The 24116-nt window shown below is 42.8% G+C and overlaps 1 protein-coding gene across 1 annotated transcript in view; it reads right to left on the reverse strand.

Moving 5' to 3' along the window:
* LOC128368126 (contactin-associated protein-like 5) overlaps positions 1-24116 on the reverse strand; it is an 82684-nt gene that overhangs the window by 52768 nt on the left and 5800 nt on the right. The window contains exons 2-8 of the mRNA XM_053328877.1: positions 16158-16305; positions 13677-13880; positions 12381-12565; positions 8377-8520; positions 6777-7050; positions 1003-1146; positions 748-907 (exon numbers count right to left, since the gene is read on the reverse strand). Of these exons, the coding sequence (XP_053184852.1) occupies positions 748-907; positions 1003-1146; positions 6777-7050; positions 8377-8520; positions 12381-12565; positions 13677-13880; positions 16158-16305 (1259 nt within the window). The remainder of the gene's footprint in view (positions 1-747; positions 908-1002; positions 1147-6776; positions 7051-8376; positions 8521-12380; positions 12566-13676; positions 13881-16157; positions 16306-24116) is intronic.

The following is a 24116-nucleotide window of genomic DNA, read 5'->3' on the forward strand; positions in this document are numbered from 1 at the left end:
TATATGATCTATTTCTGATGTGACACCACCATGATTAAGGTTTGGTGAAGTTTAGGCCACTAAAAAAGTACGTAAGGTTGGGGAGAGATGAAGATCAGGCGTCAGTTCCTGCAGAACACAGAAGTGATGCGCCCCAGCTGTAATCAGCTGACAGCTAATGATTGAATCAATCACACACCAATCAGAGCCTTTCTCACAACAAGGCGGTCCCTTTAAATATGACTCCCACGTTCACTGATCCTGCTACACCAACACTGTCTACCTCCGCCTTTCTGGGTCAGGGTCCCATCATGGCTCATAGGTCATTCTCAAATTCATGTATTGCTTTTGGTCCATTCTGCATAGGGTTTTTTTGCATTGTGCTCCCTGTTTTAGCTAAGCCAGCAACATGCTTAAAAGCCCATCACAGATGTTTCAGTCATGGACTTTTAAACCAACATGTCCCCCCCCCCCCCACTGTAGCCCAGCCTCACAATAGCTACAGTCCCAGGCTCCAGTACTGTTGGTCAACTTGTCATGTCAAACATTTCCAGGTTTCTCAGGCAGTGTAAATACCTGGTAAATACACAATCACAAGATGTTTCCTAAATGAAGAAGTTGACTTCCTGAAGGCTCGGCTAAACAACTCTGTTTCTTTTCTACTAACACCAGTATTAACAAACTGTCATTGTGAATTAGTTTTAGGAATGTAGATGGTCCAGTAACTGTATAAAGCTGTGAAAAAGAACATGCTAACAATTCTTTTACCTGTCTCTGATGCTGCAGGTGTCAAACTGAAGCTCGTTATAATTTCCAAGTAATCCTTGCTGGATGTGACTCAGGTTGATTGGTTGGCTGTTGATGGATATGAGCCGCATGCATCCCTGAAAGGACAGAGTCGGCTTCTGGCAGCTTGCTGGAGGACAGCCTGCATGGAGAAGATGCTGTTAGCTCTACATGCTAATGGAGAGCAGAAACCTTTCAAGATACTTTCTGATACTGGATGTGTGATGATCTACTGACCTCCGAAGTAGAAGCTGCCTCTTGGTTCCAGTTGTTCCCACTGTTCGGTGGTGGAAGCCGGCTCGTTGTCCAGAGTCAGACTGATCTGCAGACTTCTGGTGTCCAGGCTCACAGAGTGCCACAAACCGTCATTAACTCTGTGACCTACGGATAGATTGAGGGACTTCACATCAGTTTAGTTGTCCGTAGCACAAAATCTTAAAAGAATAGTTTGACATTTTGAGTAATGCATTAATATGCTTTCTGGCAGAGAAGGATGCAGTTAGATGAAAGGATCATTTCATATTTTTCTCCTGGTTGCCATTTTATGGGAAGTTATATGCTGGACTATTTTTGGCTGGGATCTGATGTGGAGACAGCCAGGCTAGCCACCCCCCCCCCCCTCCACTCTTTATACTTGCAGCTGGTATCACACACATTTCATGATTTTATCTCCGCCAACTGACTTTGAGCAGGAATGAATTTTGTTGTGGCACGTTGTGGTGTGAGCAGGTACTTAGTGTTCCTGTTCTTACCAGCTGGTGGAACTGTAGCTCTGGAGGAGTTTAATTTCTACCTTTGCATTGCAGTTTTAAAATATTGCTGGTTTAATACTACTTGGGTCTTGTTTCCCTCATTTCTACCCGTATTAACAACACTGTACTCACTACGGTCATTTATGAAAACTGAGAAAAGTTTGTCACTAAAAGGAAGTTTGAGCAGTAAAGACACAGGAACAGACAATCTGACAGCTTGTTATTAACGATAGAAATGATGAGCAAGTTAATTCACAATCTACTTCTGCACTGACATGCCCAGTGTGACATACAGCAGCTACCAGGAGGAAGATACCATGATGGCAGCTGTGAATAAAGATCACACCATGACGTTCAACTCCCAGTTCTCCCTGTTCTTGATTAGAGCTCGGAGGAGACGAAAGGGTTAATGCAAATTTATTGAGCTATTTCAATTTGTCAAAAATATGGGCTGTTAGGTCGGGTTTGTCCAGGCTCTTGGGGGAACATTTACTCTCACAGAGTCTATCAAAGTCCAATGATGCTTGTCCTCCTCCCAAAAGACAGCGAGAGCCTTGGGCGTCGTTCTCTCCACTCAATTGGTCGTTTCATGGAATAAGCAAAGTAGCCGCGAGGGACAGCTAGCAAGCTCCTTCCCCTTCACAGCTTGTATCCATCTCAAACTGAGAAGTGACAACACATTGTATATATAGAGGCTCTAATGTATTTTATATCACATCACTGATATATATTACTCAAGTGTCTGAGAAAGAAAACATTTGCCTGTAAAATGTTTCATCAGACTGGCTGATTAGTCAGACATGTTGGAGTCTGTATCACTGCAGCCTCCAGGAAACAGTTTGATGAATTTAATGACATCACTCCAGCAGTCACCATGCTCATCCATTTCATCACAGCACCATATTCACTCCCCCCGTCCCCCCTTTTTAATGTTTCCGTGTCTTTCCTCATATTTCTAAAAACCAAACATTTCAGTTATCAATATATTTCTCCTGTGTGTTAATGGCTGATATTACTAATTTTTATTGTTATCACATAGTCATATATTTTATGTAGCTACATAGATAAACTGATACCACAGCTGGTAGCCTTCATTTCCCTTTAATGTACTTGGTGCAGCCAGATCATCTGGAAAGATTGTCAGTATTTAAATACTCTAACGCCCCACATTATATCCAACCCCAATGTTTTTGAAGTGATCACTTTCTACAATATCTGTGCAGGCCACTACTGTAGTGTAGTTACTTTTTAAATATCTAAGCATGAACAATAAGAACATATCAATCAATGCAGATTATATATCTCATGTTACAACTTTAATGTCAGCTCATCCACATTCTTTTCACAGTTTGCTCTGACACTAGTACAACACTAGTTTATTAAACAGTCCTGCATGTGTTTCACTGTCCAGCACACATAAACATTGTTCCATGTCATTCTTCCTGACTACAGACAATGCTTGGCTAACTGCTTGGGCTTCCAGTATTTTTCAGTTGCAGTAATTGTTTTGCTCCCAGTGTTGTTGCTTGTTACAGCATGTACCTCCTTAGTGTTTGATGAAAAGAATAACAGGTCAACAGTAAGTAGACAGTAGAGGTGCTTCATTACTGTTTTCAGAAACTAGTTATCCACTCCCCATTGTCTGGTCGCCTGTTGTGACAGTCTGCTACTTACAGTCAGTTAACCACTCTGTCTTGTTACTGTAGAAGTTTCTTTACTTTGAGTTTTGGAAACTCATTCAATTAGGCAGAAGCAAATTGACTGTTTTTCCTGCTGCTAAGAGAGTGCTTTCACCCCTGAGTTACCAATTCTCTTCTGTATACCAAATGGAATAAATAACTAAGTAAACACATCACAGCCAACTATGTTAGGATATCATGTTTGCCGTGCCTGCATGGCTCCACAGCTGGCTACCAACGGCCATGACCAACGCCACACATGCCTCAGTGTTACACACCTGAGGGATGAACTGTCTGACAGCCCAATTAGCTGAGGTGGAGGGACTACAGCTCCAAGACCAGCTGCCCCCATCTGGTGTCTCTTCAAAAGTATGGTGTGGTTGACATGGTCCCAACATAAGGGCGTCCCTCCAGAGAAGAAGGCCAAGGAAGAGAAAGAAAAGGACAGACAGGAGATGGGCTGTTTGGAAGCTACAACACACTGACCTCAGCATTTGGAGAATTACAACTCAGATGGAAGGCTCACTGGTTAAGACCCCAATTGCACCAATTTGGGATGAGGATGTCTATGAGGGCTTCCTGTAACCAGTTGTGTGAGGCCAGCGTTCCTGAAGACATTGGTCTGTATGGCGCTGGAACAAGGCCCTAGTGGCAGGCTCTTCCTCCTTGCCGTACATTGAGGAGCTCCACAAATGCTGACCAGACCCAAAATCCCTTTCTCACCACACCACAGATGGCAGGGCTTTGGCTTCCATACCGGATGCTGTCGTAGAATTCTTTAGGTTTGTCTATACTATGTCGTGTTCATGCCAAAAGATGACAGCTCACAGTCTTGTGACATATGGAAAAAGAGCCGTTTATTCTGCACAGAAAAAGAGACTGACAAGATACACCTAAATCCATCCTTTATAGGCAAGGTTACATAAACCAGATCACATCACCGGTTACAGATGTTTCCTGTTTTTAGCCCACAAGCTAACGCTTCTTAACCTATGCTAGTTTTCCTGCTCTCCCACGCTACGCTTGCATGATATCCTGCTCTTAGGTATATTTCTGCATGTATTCTTTGTTCCTTAACTTTTCACCAGAATTTAATCTTTGCAACACCATAATGCCAGCACTTATAGACCGGGTCAGAGCCATGGAGCTATCTATTCCACCTGGTCCGCTGCAGCAGCTATCAATAGGTAGCACTTCTATTTTTGACGGAGCCGTTTCTAACTCGCGACAAGCTCAACAGAGCAGATCGCACCAGACAGGAAGTCAGACACAGAATCAGCATAATAAAACTTCTGTCTTTCAAAATAAAAAACAACCCGTGCAGCCTCCCGATCGTATTTCAGCAACAAACAGGAATAAACCAGATAAAGACTCCATCTAGCTACGTAGCTACTGACACATGACACAAGAAGAAGAAGAAGAAGCACAAACAACAAAGAAAATGACCAAATCAACTACATTTGAGCAAGTTGTGCTGCTACTACAGTAATTATGGTAGACTAAAGGCACTCGTTGGGATTTGATTGGGCTGCTACTACAGTAATTACGGTAGACTAGCTACTACAGTAATTACGGTAGACTAGCTACTACAGTAATTACTGTAGACTAGCTACTACAGTAATTACGGTAGACTAGCTACTACAGTAATTACAGTAGACTAGCTACTACAGTAATTACAGTAGACTAGCTACTACAGTAATTACGGTAGACTAGCTACTACAGTAATTACGGTAGACTAAAGGCACTCGTTGGGATTTGATTGGGCTGTTCAGTTAACTAAATTATTTTTTATTGCTAGTTTTAGTTTTGAAAATGAAAATGTTAAAATGATCCCACTTCCTCTTGAGAAATAAATCCAAATTCAATCCAAATGGAGCTTCAGTTAACAATTAGTGCTCAGATATAATGTGTCCTTCTCCTCTCTCTGTGGGATGCAGAGAGGATTACATTACATGTTGCAGCTGCATGAGACAGCAACAGGTAGTCTTATTATTTAAGCTATAAAGGCAGAAACTAGGCAGGTAAATCCCACACAGCACTCTCATGTTTGTTGTCCCAGCTGGGAACAGCAGAGGAACTGTAAAAGAGCTAACAGTCAGTTTTCAGCACCAGCTGCTGCTTAAGCTACACACTGGATTCACTGTTTAGTTTGGATTCATGGCTCCTGTTTTTTGATTTTCTGCATCACATGGTCAAGTATCACACAGACACCCTGATGTGAAGAATGTACCTCCTCTGTCTGTGCTTTGTGCTCAACATCCACACATACAACAAAGGCTGCTGTTCAATCCTGATGTTATCTCCTGATGGGCTTTTATGCTGAGTAGTGAGATAAAATTACCCAAAGTGCTCTTAGTAATTACTTGCACTGCAGGCTCAATAATTACCCACCCCCCAAAAAAGATAGAAAATTACAAATAGAGGCAGAAATAATAACACTGATATAAAAATGGACCTAGCAGATGCACACAAGATGAAAACCTGCTGCTGTGAGCTGATGTTAGGGAACACCTTAAAACGGCCTCTTATTATAAACCCAGCATTAAAACATGAATAATGATCCAACTCTGAATATTTTCCTGTTGTTAAACCCACAATTATATTTCCACTGTTCATACCCAACAATCATATTTTATTATTGGATTCATGTAACAATAAACATTTACTGTACCTACAAATGTGGAGCTACTTCCTCTGAGCAGGAGGGAAGGGCTGCGATCAGGGTTACAGTTTAAAGAAGTGATTCATATAATTTAGTTGATTAAATGATACATTTGGTTTGAAGTGAACAGGAAGTGTCTCTCTGTGAATCCACAGTTTGATTTTAATTGTAAAAAGTGTTTTTGGTGTAAAGTCGACCTGTTGTGGCTCATAAATGTCTAGCTGTGATGTCACATCTGCTCATACTCTCTCTGTTCCCCAATCACACATTACATGTCTTATCTCTGTGGAGCAATCCCCTGATCCCCTACATGGCTCTCCACATTACATTTTTCTTCATGTAATCCCAAGAAAATGAAGATGTTATTGAGGACAATGGTACTACAAATATGAAGGGTGAAATTATGGGCACATCTTGTCCTCTTATTACATGATGGATTGAGTCGGCTGTGTCCAGCTGCTGCAGCAGAATGAAGCTTTAATACATACAGCCAGAGCTACAAGGCCGACTCCTCTGCAGCTTTGATCACACGAGGGTTTCAAGGTTTTCAGACATATTTGTTTACCTGAACTACAGAGAGAATCATGTCTTTATATGAAACTGCTTAGTTTTCATTTCTCCTGTTTTAATATTATATTTCCTCACATTTTAATACCCAGCTGTCGATATGTGGGCTATGTGGGTACTGAGTGGGCATGGGCTTCGGTCCCACATGTGAAGCCCACCTGGGCCGACTGTAAGACTGCAGCTTGTTGGTGCTTCATAAACAAACATTCAGACGCCAAAAATCAACAGTTGGTGAGGAAAAATGTGTGTGTGTGTGTGTGTGTGTGTGTGTGTGTGCGTGTGAGTGTGTGTGTGTGTGTGTGTGTGTGTGTGTGCGTGTGAGCGTGTGAGTGCGTGTGTGTGAGTCCTGACCAGCTGTGGCCTCTTCTCTCTGCGTCGCTGAGCCGTGGAGGGTCAGGAGCAGCCGGCTGTTGCTGATCTGCAGCTGCAGTCGTCGGGGCTCGGGGCTCAGCCGAGCGGAGAGCAGCAGCCCGTCTGGGTTCCACGTTCTAAACTGGAACCGAACAGAGAACCCGCCCATGATGGAGGACGGCGCTGCTGCTGGCACTGACAGGAAGCTGCTACTGGAGCTCAGGAAGGTGCAGGCGGTCAGCTGTGGCTGCGAGCATGAGAAGGTCACGTTTCCCTGCAGGAGACAGATTCATATTCTAACAGCAGTGTGTAATGTGTCTGTGGCTCATAGTGATGAATCCTCTCTGCTTTATAAAAAGGTTTCAGTTCATTGTTTTGATCTGAAGAAGTTACCGTATTTTCCACACTATAAGGCGCACCTTCAACGTATGGCCTATTTTATAATTTTTTTAATATATAGGGCGCACCGCATTATAAGGCGTACAGAATAGAAGCTATTAGTGATTAGCGCGGGTCAGCTATTTTCACGCCAGAACTTAACCCGCCCCGCAGCCCGCCCCGCAACCGGCCCCGCAGAACAATGTACAAACCAACAACCCGGCCGACCCGCAGTTGGAAAAAAAAGGTGCTAATCATCAGACTGGTGTCCTCCTTTCCTCCCTTATTCCTTCCTCCCTTCCTTCCTCCCTCCCTCCTTTCTGCTCAAACTCTGGCCGGACTCATAACTGTCAAGCTTTTGAGAGTCCTCGCATCCCGTCTCTTCCTCCCGTTAGATACAGGAGCTGGCGCAGCGCTTCCACCACTCACAGCCAGCGCATTTACATATTACGTGCATATCATTAGTATCATATCAGCTGGTAGCCAGTCCATTGGCTCCGGGTTTCAAGTCTTGTCATTGGTTCGCCCACCAGTCACTCACTCACTTACGCTGTGAAAGGGTTAGGGTTAACCATATACAAGGCGCACCGGATTGTAAGGCGCACTGTCAGCTTTTGAGGAAATTGAAGGCTTTTAGGTGCGCCTTATAGTGCGGAAAATACGGTACATTGTGAAAGGTAGATAAGAGATTTTTTATTTTATTTTTATTTTTTAAGATTTTGTTGGCATAGACGCCTTTATTGAGCAGTAGACAGACAGGAAACATGGGAGAGGGGGGGGGGGATGTAAGATGCAGCAAAGGACCTCTGATCGGGATTTGAACCAGGGTCAGCTGTGTATATGGTATACGCTCTAACCACTCGACCACCAGCGCGCAGAGATAACAGATCTTTTTTTTTTAAGTATATTTTTTAACTCATTGGCTGCCATTGACGTCAATTATGTTTTTCTCTCTTTCTTTTGGTACCTTCGGTGTTTACATAGTCATAGAACACAATATTCTGGGGGTCTTGAAAGATCGGTCAAAATGCTGGCAGTATGGGGCTGCTCTGAAAATGGCTGGCAGCCAATGAGTTAATGTTCAGGACAGTAGAGATAGACAGGAAACAGGAGACAGAGAGAGGGGGAATGACACGCAGGATAAGACCGCTCGGCTCGGGATTCGAACCGGAGTCGCCTGCAATGAGGACTATAGCCTCAACATAGTCAGAATTAAACTCACCACACTGTAAATCTGTGGCTTGCGTCTCTTGGCGAGGTCGATGATGTTGATCCCGTTGTAATAAAGGTTTTCAATACAGCCGTGAAAATTCTTCCTGAGGAAAGTTCCAGGTTTGCCCGGCAGCGGGATTCCTCCGAAGCTCAGCTGTAATCAAGAGACCAAAACACAAATAACGCTCCTTTAATTTAAATCATTTTTTCATTTTGAGATTTTTTAGATGCTTGCAGCTCTTGAGGAAAGTGGAAACCTTGAAAAACCCTTACGGACCCAAGCAGACTTTTAAATAATACAATCAAAGTTCAATCATTTGTTTTTTCCATTAATTTAAAATGACACAATATAGTGTAATAATTTAAATTTGTACTGTAAAATATTGTGATTGATTTACTTTAACTATTTGCTTTATTTAAGATAAAATGGTTAAATGATATTTCACTAAAGCCCAAATTACGAACATATATTCAAATTAAGCATAGTTATGGCCCTGAACCTGAAGTTAAAGCAAACTTATCAAGAAATCAAAGATCTTTAGTAGCTCAGCTGAGAACAGGAGTCCTCCCTCTGAAGCTAGAAGTTTGTAGATTTAAAAACATTGTAGAAGATGAAAGGTTATGATGTGAGTTATGTGAACTTAATGAAATTGAAAACGAATCACACTTTCTTTTATACTGTCTTTTGTATGATGATTTGAGAACTCCTTTATTTACTGAAATGTTAAAAACCCTGAAATGTTTTGGGACTATGATGATATCTAAATGGACTGGCTATTTAATTGTAATGTTTTTAAGTTGGCTAAATATGTAACCGAAGCTTGGAAAAAGCGTCAGGACAATCTATATGTTTAGTTTCTATAATGCCTGTTCTCCCGTAATCTGGTTTTCTTTTGTTATTATTTGGTAAGGCAGATTTATTTATATAGCACATTTCATACACAATGGTAACTCAATGTGCTTTATATAAAACAGACAAACATGTAATTTGAGAAACATTAAAACATACAATTAACCCCACCCCCCCACCCCAACCCTAACCCCCCCATAATAAAAACAAAGTACAGAAAAATAGAAAGACATAAATAAAATGATTGCAGGATAAAATTATTTGTGCTTTTCTTCTACTGTTTCAGTGTCTTGTAAGTCCATTTGGGCTGGGCACCCCAGGGTGCAAGACACGTAAATCAAAATCAAAATCAAATCAAATCAAATTAACTGATTGCTACATTCATTATTTGCTGTTATGTTGTATCACGAGGTGACACAGAATCACACGTAGCGTATCACATGCATGAAATGAAATGATCATTACAGAGTTAAATATAATTAGTATTGTACATGAGTTCATGTTTTAACCCTCCTGTCGTGCTCCCGGGTCAAATTGACCCATCTGTTTTGACTGTTCCTTCTTTCCTTCCTTCCTTCCTTCCTTCCTTCCTTACATCTGTCCTTCCTCTCTCCTCTCTTTCTTTCCTTCTGCTCTCTTTCCTCTTTCCTCCTTCCTTCTGTCCTTCCTCCATCCGCCTTTTCTTCCTTCTGTTGGATCCTTCCTTCCTTCGTTCTTCCCTTTACTTCTTCCCTTCCTTCTTTCCTTTACTCCCTTCCTTCCCTCCTTCCTCCCTCCCTTCCTTCTTCCTCCCTTCCTTCCTCCCTGCCTTGTTTCCTTTACTCCCTTCCTTCCCTCCTTCCTCCCTCCGTCCCTCCCTCCCTCCCTTCCTTCTTCCTCCCTTCCTTCCTCCCTGCCTTGTTTCCTTTACTCCTTTCCTTCCTTCCTTCCTCCCTCCCTCCTTTCCTCCCTTCCTTCCTTGACTCGAACACAACAGGAGGGTTAAATAACTTTCAATATTCATAACCAGCTTTAACTCCACAAACTTGTATTCATTTAAATGATAATCAGTCTTCATCTCTTTACACAAACACATTAATTAAAAGAATAAATCTTACAGGTTTACAGACCAATAAAAATATAACAGCTGATTATTTCCTCGCGGTCTTAAACACCGCTGAGCATTTCCTTTACATCATCTTAGCAATGAGAGACGTAACGTTAGCGTCAGGGCCGTCTCCCTTAGCAACCGTCACAGCAGACAGCAGCTTTTTGCCCCTTTTTTTAGTTTCAAAAACATAAATAACTTCAGCTACTTTATAAGTTAGACTCTCAGATATACGTTCGGTTTAAATTGTTGTATTTCCTTTTTATGACAGTAGGTGTCACTGTGAGACCAGGTTCAGTACTCAAGCCGTGTTGGGGGGTCATCATGCTGCCGAGATGTTAGAGAAGCATTCAGCTGGATATCAATCAGCTGTTAGATGTTGACGTACTAGTTTGGTGATTAGCGTCAGGTCCGTCTCCCTCAGCAACTGTCTCAGCAGACAGCAGCTTTTTGCCCTTTTTTTTTGTTTCAAAAACATAAATAACTTCAGCTACTTTATAAGTTAGACCCTCAGATATACGTTCGGTTTAAATTGTTGTATTTCCTTCTTATGACAGTAGGTGTCACTGTGATACCAGGTTCAGTAAGAAACGTCAGACTCAAGCCGAGTTCGTCACATCAGAGACAGAATACACACTGATAAACTCATGTCTGGTCCTTTCTGCTCCACAGGTCATAAAACATGGTGTAAAACTACTCAGAGTGGGTCATCATGCTGCCGAGATGTTAGAGAAGCTTTAGACTAGGCTGAATATCGAGGAGCTGTTCCAGATGTTGACGTACTAGTTTGGTGATTAGCGTCAGGTCCGTCTCCCTTAGCAACCGTTACAGCAGACAGCAGCTTTTTGCCCTTTTTTTCTAGTTTCAAAAACATAAATAACTTCAGCTACTTTATAAGTTAGACTCTCAGATATATGTTGTATTTCCTTTTTATGACAGCAGGTGTCACTGTGATACCAGGTTCAGTACTCAAGCCGTGTTGGGGGGGTCATCATGCTGCCGAGATGTTAGAGAAGCATTCAGCTAGATTATCGAGTTGCTGTTCCAGATGTTAACGTACTAGTTTGGTGATTAGCGTCAGGTCCGTCTCCCTTAGCAACCGTCACAGCAGACAGCAGCTTTTTGTCCATGTGAAGCCACCGTAGCTCAACTCTGCTCCACATGTTTCACACCTGACGACATTATCCTTTACTTTCTGGAAGCTTTTAAACCACGCTGGACTTTAGTGTGTCTTCGTCTGCATCGTGTTATTCAGCAGAACTGAAATCAGCCCCAACTGTGAACACTTTTAAATCCAGGTTAAAAACATTTCTCTTCTCCTGAGCTTATGATTGAGCTCTTTATTTTAAAGCACTTTACATTTTAATCTTTCATTTGCACTCTATGTCCTTTTAATGATTGGACAGATGAAGGAAAGGAAGGAAGGAAGGGAGGGAGGGAGGAAGGAAGGAAGGACAGATGGAGGGAAGAAAGGAAGGGAGGGAGGAAGGAAGGAGGGAGGATGTCCTTTTAATGATTTTAAAGCCAATTTATTATTTTATGCTGCAGTCTTATATTTAATGCTCAATTCTAGCATTTTATTTCTCTCTTTCTATTTTTCTGTACTTTGTTCTTATTATGGGGGGGGTGGGGGTTAATTGTATGTTTTAATGTTTTCTGTTTTATATAAAGCACATTGAGTTGCCATTGTGTATGAAATGCGCTGTATAAATAAAACTGCCTTGCCTAGTGTGGTGATTAGCTTCAGGTCCGTTTCCCCTAGCAACCGTCACAGCAGACAGCAGCTTTTTGTCCATGTGAAGCCACCGTAGCTCAACTCTGTTCCACATATTTCACACCTGACAACATTATCCTTTACTTTCTCTAACCGAGAGACGACACAGCTCAGTGAGTCCTTGCCAACGATAATTTGGTTTTTATTGAAATATAATTATTAAACAGTGGCAGCTTGTTTCAGCAATATGTGCGTTTCATGATTTCAAAGGGGAATCGTATTGATTTCAACATCAAAGTGTTTGTTTCCCCTGAACGAACGCTCCAGTGAATAACAATAACCCAACAGATGGGACGGACTGACCTCGTAGTCGACCTCCAGAGAGTCTCCCTCCCCTTTGGTTTGGAAGTGCTGTGTGTGGTAGTCCACCGTGAGGTTGACTTGCTTGTTGAAGCGCTCGATGATGACGGAGTGCCAGTGCTGATCATCCAGAAGACTGCCGACCGTGACGGCGACGCGGCCGCTGCTGAACCGCAGCCTTGTGTCGTCTGACAGGAAGAAACACGAGAAACACACTGAGTACAAATATCTGGGAACAATAAGAGATGCTAGACTGTCATGGGATTCAAATATTGATGCGATTCATAAGAAAGGGTTGCAGGGTCCATCCATCCATCCATCTATCCATCCATCTATCCATCTATCCATCTATCTACCTACCCACCCACATATCCATCTATCCATCTATCCATCTATCTATCTATCTATCTATCCATCTATCTATCTATCTATCTATCCATCCATCCATCCATCCATCCACCCACCCATCCATCCATCTATCCTTCTATCCATCCATGCATCCATCTATCTCTATCTATCTATCCATCTATCCATCTATCTATCTATCTATCCATCTATCTATCCATCCATCTATCCATCCATCTATCTATCCATCTATCCATCTATCCATCCATCTATCCATCCATCTATCCATCTATCCATCCATCTATCCATCTATCCATCTATCCATCTATCCATCCATCTATCCATCTATCTATCCATCTATCCATCCATCCATCCATCTATCCATCCATCCATCCATCCATCCATCTATCTAATGACTATCTAAATGACCATTATTTTCATGTTATCATTTATATTCTCATTATTTATTATCTGTCATTCGCCTTCTCTGTTTGGGAAGTGATCTCTGGCTGTGACTGAGCCCGTCTACTACTGTATACTGTATTAGAAACTCTCTGATTTCAAGACAATGGCCCAACAGGAGTCCCTTGGATCGGTACATTTGGTGCTGCGTGCCTGTTATCAAAATACATTGTTGGTGCGATAGATTTCTTTTATTGTATTTTACAGCATTGTTAAAGAAAACTCTTGTTAAAGAAAAATACAGTTATGAAATTGAATTATTTGTTCCACGTCACATTGCTGTAGATTCTAGTGAAACAATCATCAATACTGTCTTATATAGAGGATTTTACAGCTTATAGAATTTGAATTTGATTTAGTGTTTGCGAGAGACTTGAAACTTGACTTGGACTTGCAAAAACTGACTTGTGAACACCTCTGAACTACAGTAAAGGTTTTATGCTTGGTGAGGAAGCCTGGCAGAAACCTGGACTTCAGGCTGCTGTGACTGACCCAGGTTGAGGTAGAGGGCCAGTTTTCCTCGGTGAAGCTCCAGAGTGATGTAATCTCCCCTCTGACCCTCTCCGTGCAGTAAAACCCCCTCGGCCTGCCGGCTCTTGAACCGCAGAGAGATCACGTCCTTCACCGTTGACATGGACTTCTGATTGAACCGGTACAGCAGAGAGCTTCTGCCGTCAAAGTCAGCCACATCTGACTCTGAAACAAAGAGGAATCAGCTCATGATGAAACAAACTACAGCAGCAGTGATTTCAAACAAAGCATTCACTTCCTTCCTTCCTTCCTTCCTTCCTTCCTTCCTACCTAACACCATATCAACTAGTTTGGCATGATCTTACATCCATCCATCCTTCCTTCCTTCCTTCCTTCCTTCCTTCCTTCCTTCCTTCCTAACACCATATCAACTAGTTTGGCATGATCTTACATCCATCCATCCTTCCTTCCTTCCTTCCTTCCTTCCTTCCTTCCTTCCTTCCTAACACCATATCAACTAGTTTGGCATGATCTTACATCCATCCTTCCTTCCTTCCTTCCTTCCTTCCTTCCTTCCTTCCTAACACCATATCAACTAGTTTGGCATGATCTTACATCCTTCCTTCCTTCCTTCCTTCCTTCCTTCCTTCCTACCTAACACCATATCAACAAAGAGGAATCAGCTCATGATGAAACAAACTACAGCAGCAGTGATTTCAAACAAAGCATTCATTTGTTTTCGAAACTGCTTATCCTCTAGAGCAGGGGTGTCAAACATGCGGCCCGTGGGCCAGAACCGGCCCGCTGAGGGGTCCATTTCAGCCCACTTTCCTTCCTGTCTTTTTTCCTTCCTTCCTTCCATGTGTCCTTCCTTCCTTCCATCTGTCCTTCCTCCCTTTCTTCCTTCCTTCTTTCCTTCAATGTGTCCTTCCTTCCATCTGCCCTTCCTCCCTTTCTACCTTCTGTCCTTCCTTCCATCTGTCCTTCCTCCCTTTCTTCTTTCTGTCCTTCCTTCCATCTGTCCTTCCTCCCTTTCTTCCTTCTGTCCTTCCTCTCTTTCTTCTTTCTGTCCTTCCTTCCATCTGTCCTTCCTACCTTCCTTCCTTCCTTTTGCCTGTCTTCCCTTCCTTCCCTTCTTATTTCCTTCCTTTCTTCCTTCTTTCCCTCCATCTTTTTAATGATCCGGCCCACATGAGATCAAATTGGTCTGTATGTGGCCCTTGAATGAAAATGAGTTTGACACCTCTGCTCTCGAGGGTCACAGGGGAGCTGAGGTGAGAGGCGGGGTAGACTCTGGCCAACTAACCTAAACTGCATGACTTTGGTCTGTGGGAGGAAGCCAGAGAGAACCCAGGACCCTAACCACTGCACCACTGTGATTATTTGTACCAAATAAATGAATGTTGCTTAAAAACAGTAAGTAGTCAACAAAACACCTTCCTTACATCCTTCCTTCCTTCCTTCCTTCCTTCCTAACACCATATCAACTAGTTTGGCATGATCTTACATCCTTCCTTCCTTCCTTCCTTCCTACCTAACACCATATCAACTAGTTTGGCATGATCTTACATCCTTCCTTCCTTCCTTCCTTCCTTCCTTCCTTCCTTCCTTCCTTCCTTCCTTCCTTCCTACCTAACACCATATCAACTAGTTTGGCATGATCTTACATCCTTCCTTCCTTCCTTCCTTCCTTCCTTCCTTCCTTCCTTCCTTCCTACCTAACACCATATCAACTAGTTTGGCATGATCTTACATCCTTCCTTCCTTCCTTCCTTCCTACCTAACACCATATCAACTAGTTTGGCATGATCTTACATCCTTCCTTCCTTCCTTCCTTCCTTCCTTCCTTCCTTCCTTCCTTCCTTCCTACCTAACACCATATCAACTAGTTTGGCATGATCTTACATCCTTCCTTCCTTCCTTCCTTCCTTCCTTCCTTCCTTCCTACCTAACACCATATCAACTAGTGTGGCATGATCTTACATCCTTCCTTCCTTCCTTCCTTCCTTCCTTCCTAACACCATATCAACTAGTTAGGCATGATCTTACATCCTTCCTTCCTTCCTTCCTTCCTTCAACTAGTTTGGCATGATCTTACATCCTTCCTTCCTTCCTTCCTTCCTTCCTTCCTAACACCATATCAACTAGTTTGGCATGATCTTACATCCTTCCTTCCTTCCTTCCTTCCTTCCTTCCTACCTAACACCATATCAACTAGTGTGGCATGATCTTACATTATAACTTTTATATTAAATAAAGCTAATGGAATACTATTGTTCTAAATATTACATTTCATCTGGTTACCATGGAGACCAGGAAACATTTACATGTTTTAAATGAAGTCATTATTAGTATAAGTCCACTTAAACACACTGTAGGTGGATAAAAACTGTAACATTTTCTGTGTGTGTGTGTGTGTGTGTGTGTGTGTGTGTGTGTGTGTGTGTGTGTGTGTGTGTGTGTGTGTGTGTGTGTGATGTACAGACTAAGTGCATCACTCACTGTAGGAGCATCCATACACCTCCACTCTGAGGCCGATCCAGCCTCCAGGGTTCCAGTCCAGAGGGACGAAGCGCAGGAAGCGAGTCCTCAGCGAGTAGGACAGTTTGTTCTGAACGACGGCCTCCGAGTTCACGTTCCCACCAAACCTCTGCAGGACAAGACAAACGTTCAGGAGTGACCTCACATCCATGGAACAAGAATCAGAATATTTCATCCATGTTTTTGTGCTGAATGCTTGAAATCCAAGCGGAAGAAAACATGAATAACGTGCTGACAGGGAAAACCCAAGGGCAGCGTCTTCCTCCTGTCCTGAAACCTACGATCAGATGAAAAGAGATAAGCACAGTGATGTGGAGCAGAAACATGAGAGTATCCGCTCCACTGTGGTGATGGGTAAGAGGGGAAATAAAGGGTGTTTTCTTCCTGGGAAGTGAGAAAGCAAAACCTCTGAGATGTCATTATTCATTTCTGCCTCACTGTTCCTTCCAAAAGAGAAAAGCCGGGAGGTTAAAACATCTTCATCTCAAACTGGAGAGTACAGTCGACTGGATGTCAGACAGGAAAACACAGAATACATAGAATTTCTGATGTGATGCCACAGTCACATTTCTTCATGTTTCTGGTGGTGGAGGGGTGGGGTCCTTTTTTTATTCACTTGTTTATAACTTACAGGAGGGTAGTAACATCGATAAAGTGTAAGAATACCTTCTAACCTCTAACATGATGAAGCCAAGCCAGTGTACAAAATGAAAAAAGAGGAGAAAGAAAGACAGACTCCCAACCACAGACTGTATAGAAGAAACAGACGTAACATCCGTGACGTCACCCATTGGTTTGTGGACTGCTGCTCGGAAGCCAATAGTTTCTAATCTAGGCAGCGCCATCTTGAACATTTCAGGTGCATGCTGGGAAAAATAAAAACACGGATTCTACTTATATGGGCATGAGGCGGAGTCATGGACGGACGTATGGGCGGGACCAACAGCGGAGCGGGGAGGTTGCTATGGTTACGAGGGCTGGATCTGGAGGACATTGGTCAATCAACCTGTCAATCAGGACGTAGCCACGCCCTAATGCATACCCTGCTTTATCGTCACATATAAAATCAGGGAGGCCAAAATGTCCCAAATGAACATCATACTGCATTGAAGAAGGCTTTAAACTAGCGATTGAGACCATAAACACATTTTGAAAACGTTTACTGAGGTTAGAAATCAAGTGAGAAGTTGGTGAATTCTCCATTGACTTGTATAGAGACGGTCGCCCCCTGGTGGCCTTTTGATAGAATGCAGCTCTAAGTTACTTCTCCATTGACTTGTATAGAGACGGTCGCCCCCTGGTGGCCTTTTGATAGAATGCAGCTCTAAGTTACTTCCTGGTTGGCCTCATTTCAGAGGACAGGAACTCCCCGCCTGCTCTCAACCCAGGAATCCCAACCAGCAGTATACTGACAACACAGAGTCATCATCAACTATGAAGCAGCCACTAGTGTGACTGAGCTCATGTTTTCATGGTGGGTATAACCGACCAATGAGCGGATATTCACTTTCACAAGAAAACTAGAGCTAAATAGATAAAATGTGTGAAAAGATAACTTTCAATATTCACAACAGAGAAGCTTTAACAGCTCAAACTTGTATTAATGTAAATGATAATCAGCCTTCATTACTTTACACAAACACATGAATTAAAAGAATAAATCTTACAGGTTTACAGACCCCTAAAATATAACAGCTGGATTATTTTCTTTAGTTCCAGATGTTGACGTACTAGCTTGATTAGCTTGATTAGCTTGATTAGCGTCAGGTCCGTCTCCCTCAGTAACCGTTAGGGCTGGGCCAAGAAAAAAAAAAAGCAATTTTTTTCTGGCGATTTTTAAAAATCGATTCTCATACCAGAATTGATTTTTATTTATTTAAACTTTTTTTTTTTTCCCTTTTTCTAAAGACCAGCTGAATGTAGCAGTTTAGTTCATTGTAAGATGTTGGCGGATGAGAATGTTTTTTGTGAGGGCAGGAGCACAGTTTTAAAAATAAATCTGATGTGATGTGTATATTATTGTTTTTTGTAAATATGACTTACGATGTATTATAAAGTGTTTGGTTCAACCTGTTCTTGTTTAAGGAAAGAAAATCACAATAATTGAAATATAAAATCGCAATACTTGTTTAATCAGAATCGCAATTTAAATCGAATCGGCACACAAAAATGATTAGAGAATCGAATCAGCACAAAAGCATATCGGCTCTAGTAACCGTCACAGCAGACAGCAGCTTTTTGTCCATGTGAAGCCACCGTAGCTCAACTCTGCTCCACATATTTCACACCTGACAACATTATCCTTTACTTTCTGGAAGCTTTTAAACCCACGCTGGACTTTAGTGTGTCTTCGTCTGCATCATGTTCCCTCCAGTCAGCTGGCTAGCAGGCTAACTTACTACCAGTCGGCTAGCTAGCAGGCTAACTTACTACCAGTCAGCTAGCTAGCAGACTAACTTACTACCAGTCAACTAGCTAGCAGGCTAACTTACTACCAGTCAGCTGGCTAGCAGACTAACTTACTACCAGTCAGCTAGCTAGCAGGCTAACTTACTACCAATCAGCTAGCTAGCAGGCTAACTTACTACCAGTCAGCTGGCTAGCAGACTAACTTACTACCAGTCAACTAGCTAGCAGGCTAACTTACTACCAGTCGGCTAGCTAGCAGGCTAACTTACTACCAGTCGGCTAGCTAGCAGGCTAACTTACTACCAGTCGGCTAGCTAGCAGGCTAACTTACTACCAGTCAGCTAGCTAGCAGGCTAACTTACTACCGAGTCAAAGTAGCCGAGAGCAGCAGTAAAACATTCACTCGTGTTTCAGGTTCTACTTCAGCAGAAGAAGCTTAGAGCTCCTCCTAGTGGCTGAAAGCTGTTAATGAACCTGAACACGAGACTACAGCTCAGTGACTCATTACAGGTTTTTCAGTGATACAGATATATATTCTAAATGTTCTGGATTGTTTGAAATAATAATATACATACATTTGCACAAAGCAGCATATGTGTCCACTCCCATGTTAATAAGAGAATTATTATTATTTTTGTCTTTTGTCCTTTCCGTGTGACTTGAGGCTGCAAACTGAATTGCCCTGTGGGGATAAATACAGTTGTTTGATTGATTGATTGATTGATTGATTGATAGATATATATATATATATATATATATGGTTAAAGGTAGTTAAAGGTGGTTAAAGGCAGGTTGGTAGCCCAAAATGACATCTTCAGATGTCTCAACAGCTCAAAGAGATTCAGGAACAAAAACAAACTACCAACAATTAACTGATTATCAAAGTAGCTGGAGATTAATTTCCAGTCATTACTAATTAACTGAGCTGGATGTTGAGTTTGATTGACAGTTTTCACACTGCCCCGAACAAAGCAACAAAACCCTTTTTTGTTATTTCTTTTAACTGGAGTGTTTCTGTTTGGTTTGCTGGGTGTGTAACAGCTGGAGCGAGGTCGCCTTCAAGCCTTCCGCTCATTTGGTCCTGACGGAGATGCTATCTGCCCAAATATCAAGAAGTCCAGGTGGGATCTGATCCTTGTCAGTCAGTCAGATGGAGGTCTACACCTGTCTGAAAACAAGTATTAATGCCAGAGGGACGTAAACGTTAAAAATAAAGAGAGATATGGATGGAGACGGAAAAAGAGATAAACCCCCTCCCTCTTCTTCAGTGATTACCAGCTGGCATTACAAACCATCACATAGACGGTGAGAGAGGAGCTTCAAGCTTCAATAGAATCAAACAAGGCCGATCATTGAGCAGGAGCACAGAAACATACAGGGAGGTTTGCAGAGCAGCATCTCTGAGGACTCGGACACACCAGGACGCTCCTCTGCAGATAATGAAGGCGACGGTCCGACACGGCAAGCATTGAGGCTGTTATTGTGATTTATGCTCCGTGCTCTCCTCCTTTGTACCGTTTAAGTATCTGACTCTTAAAGGAGCTGCAAGCTAAGCACTTCCACATGCAGGCGGCGTTCAGTCATCATGCAGGGGTTTCCACCGAGGAGCGTGGATCTCTCTCTTTTTCTTGTTTTGTGTGTTCGGTGTGTTAAATGAAGTGAACATAAAGACGACATGAATATTCATAACACGGGGGGGGGGGGTTCCTAAACGGGTTCAATCTCTAAAAGGAGTTGACTCATGAAACACGCTGCTGTGCTCATCGTGTGTAGTTTAACCCTTTATTTGGCAAATCATTATATTTGGTAACTTCTGTAAATATCCTTCCTTCCTTCCTTCCTTCCTTCCGTCCTTCCTTTCCTTCCTCCCTGCCTTCTTTCTTCCCTTCCTCTTTTCCTTTCTCCCTCCCTCGTTCCTTATTTCCTCCGTCCTTCCTTCCTTTCCTTCCTTCCATCTGTTCTTCCTCCTTCCCTCCTTCTCTCTTCCCTTCCTTCTTTCCTTCCTCTGTCCTTCCTTCCATCTGTTCTTCCTCCCTCCCTCCTTCTCTCCTCCCTTCCTTCTTCCCTTCCTCCATCCCCCCTTCTTCTTCCTTCCTTCCTTCTTTCTCCCCTTCCTCCCTCCCTCCTTCCTTCTTTCCTCTGTCCTTCCTTCCTTTCATTCCTCCCTCCCTCCTTCCTTCCTTCCTTCCTTCTTTCCTTCCTTTCCTTCCTCCCTGCCTTCTTTCTTCAATTCCTCTTTTCCTTTCTCCCTCCCTCGTTCCTTATTTTCTCCGTCCTTCCTTCCTTTCCTTCCTTCCATCTGTCCTTCCTTCCTCCCTCCTTCTCTCCTCCCTTCCTTTCCTTACTTCCATCTGTTGTTCCTCCCTCCCTCCTTCTCTCCTCCCTTCCTTCTTTCCTTCCTCCATCCTTCCTTCCTTCCTTTCCTTACTTCCATCTGTCCTTCCTCCCTCCCTCCTTCTCTCCTCCCTTCCTTCTTTCCTTCCTCCATCCCCCTTCCTTCTCTCCACCCTTCCTTCTTTCCTTCCTCCCTCCCTCCTTCTCTCTTTCTTTCCTCCCCCTACCCTCCTTTCCTTCCTTCTTTCCTCCATCCTTCCTTCCTCTCTTTCCTCCCTCCTTCCTTCCCTTTCTTCCTTCCTTCCTCTCTTTCCTCCCTCCTTCCTTCCTTCCTTCCTCCCTTCCTTTCAATGAGTGTCCTATAAAGGGTTAAAGTGCTTAACAAAATAAAGTTGGATTGGATTCTTCTTCTTCGTCTTATTATTAATATTATAATTATTGCTTCTCTCCTCCCTTCCTTCCTTTCCTTCCTTCCATCTGTTCTTCCTCCCTCCCTCTTTCTCTCCTCCCTTCCTTCCTTCCTTTCCTTCCATCTGTTCTTCCTCCCTCCCTCCTTCTCTCCTTATTATTAGTATTATAATTATTGCTGACACATGGAGCTGCAGCTGAAGATGATTGATTCATTATCCTCTGCATCCTTCTCTTTGTATTTTTCCTTCTCTTCCTCTGATGCAGTGAGCGGATCGAGGCTGAGGTGAAGTCATGCTACTCATTCATGCCGAGCACATCAGCACACGTCATAACCCCCGCCCCCCCAAGACTCTTTCTTCCCGGATATGAACCCTGCTGCTGCTGTTGTCTCCCTGAGCCCTGATGTTTGTGTTTTCTGTCCCCTGTGGAAAGACTCGCAGTGCCTCATCTCCACTCAGGTCAGACCGGTAGACCATGTTCCAGACCCGGAGGTGCCGATCCGTCTCCCAGCAGATCAAGAGGTCGTCCTCATCCACATAAACAGCCCCCCCCCCAACCCCAACCCCCAACCCCGCCGTGACTTCATTATTTCTGTTCTGGTGCAGACTGACGAGCGTCCTCATTAAGACTCTTTCCTCTTCCCCTCCTGTGATGAACTCCCTGGAGCCTCTTTTCCTTTATGTCAGTGTTGCTCACGCGTTCATTCTACACACAATCAATTCAGTACGGAGACGCTCTGCAGTCAGCATCTTCTTTAATAGAAGATCATTGGACAGTTAATTAGCTGAGAAAACACCAGGACTCAAAACAAATTACTTTTAAACCTCTGTAGTCCAACCGTCTTCACTGCATGTACGTAGTCGTCTCTTTTAGTTCAGACCTGACTGTGAGTCTCAGTGTAAAGCTACCTGGAAGCTAAATTGTTAATTTGTTGTAAATACACACAAATATAGCAGAAAGGTATATGAATCACACTCATAGTCACAGTCTTTGGATTGAGTGGTCAAAGGTCAAAGGTCACTGTGACATAACTGAATAAACAAATAAAGAAAACTATTGAAACCACGATTACTGCAGCAACGACTGCAACCAATGTAAAGCCATAAACTCCTTCTACATGTAAACATCAGTTTCTGTCCAGGTTAAAACCATTCAGTTTATAACAGGCACAGCACCAGTGACAACGAAATCTAGATTGTTTATATTTTTAATAGGGCTGTCAAACGATTAATTTTTTAAATCGTGATTAATGGCGTTTTGAATTGCATGTTTAAAATCCTGTTATTTTCCATTTGAAGGCAGTTTTAAGCCCATAATGTAAAGCATTTCTTACCAGAGTGTCTTAACTGGGAATCAATCACGGCTCTGCTGCGACTCCCACACTCCAAAATGGTCCTTTGGTGGAGCTGAGGCTGGCTTGGCTGCACCTGGGTGTTTAGCGTGGAGGTGCTAACTCAAACTCCACGTACTCCGGTGGTAGTTAAACTCCGTTTGACACAGGTTGCATTTTACTTTTGACTTGTCAACTGAAGCGTCTGGAAGTGTTTTAAAGTTAAACAAGCCGTTCAAAAGTCCAGTAGCTCTCTTACTTTCCATCAGCGCGGTAGGTTTACTGCAGGAGGCCACTTCAAAGCATAGCGCTACAGCTAGAGGAGCCGTCTACGGGGGAGTAGAAGGGACAAAAAGGCTTGACACATTAAAATGAGATTAAAAAAATTAACGCGTTATGGATTGCATTAATCTAATCGTGATTAACGTGTTAACGCTGACAGCCCTAATTTTTAATGCTCTGAAAATCTAAGCACCGCCTCTTTTGCTTTATGGACCAATCACAACTAAGCAAACCTCAGGCAGCCTGCATGTTAAATGTAAATGAGCTACTGTACATGTCATATTGGATCACAGTGTTTTTCTTCCATCTCTAAAGTCTACAACTAAGCTGATAAGAAGCGAAAACATGCAGCTGCCAAGTTGACCAGCAAAGGTTCTTTCTGTAAAGCAGCAGTAAGAAAACATTTTATGATTAAATAAGAAACATTTATTGGTGATTTACTGACTACAATTCAGACCTGTACTTCATATGATTACGAGAAACAGCCTGAAGGAGAAGAATGGCTTCACATTTAGATTCCCTGCAGGATAAAAACAGCTCTGTACACACAGCTACTCCAGGGTGATGATGATGATGATGATGATGATGATGATGATGATGATGATGATAATCTTGGACCCCCACCAGGAAAACTTTCAACAGACTCCACATGCACCAAAGGCTCAGCTAATTTACTCCCACAGTGAGAGAGACTGCAAAGGTTCACCGTGGAAATAGTCGTTTACTTTCCATCAAGCATCAATCAGCCAGAGCTTCACTTGTTCTTAAACAGGAGATTTCTCCTCCAGAGTCCACATTGCATCATCTCACAGCTGCTCCACAGCGTTCTGCCCTGTGTTTGGATAATGAGGTCACTGTCAGCTCTGGAAGCCGTGCCGTCCTGTTGTTCTCATGAAACTTGGAGCCTTTTGAAGCTTCCCTCAGAGTGTTTCAGACGATTATCTTTGTGAAGGTTTATAAAGGAGGAAGCTGCTGCCAGAGAGCGAGGTCACACGCCAACCTGAAGCTTCACAGCCAAGGAGATCAATCCAATCAAAGGAGTTAGATTAAAAGATCAGATGAGATACATGCGGCTCGTAAAGCTTTAATTGGTGGCTCGCATGGTAGCTTATAACAACATGCTAACACAGCCGATACATGTTTTTCAAATGTGC

This window comes from Scomber japonicus, chromosome 11 (genome assembly GCF_027409825.1).
Source record: "Scomber japonicus isolate fScoJap1 chromosome 11, fScoJap1.pri, whole genome shotgun sequence".
Classification (NCBI taxonomy): domain Eukaryota; kingdom Metazoa; phylum Chordata; class Actinopteri; order Scombriformes; family Scombridae; genus Scomber; species Scomber japonicus.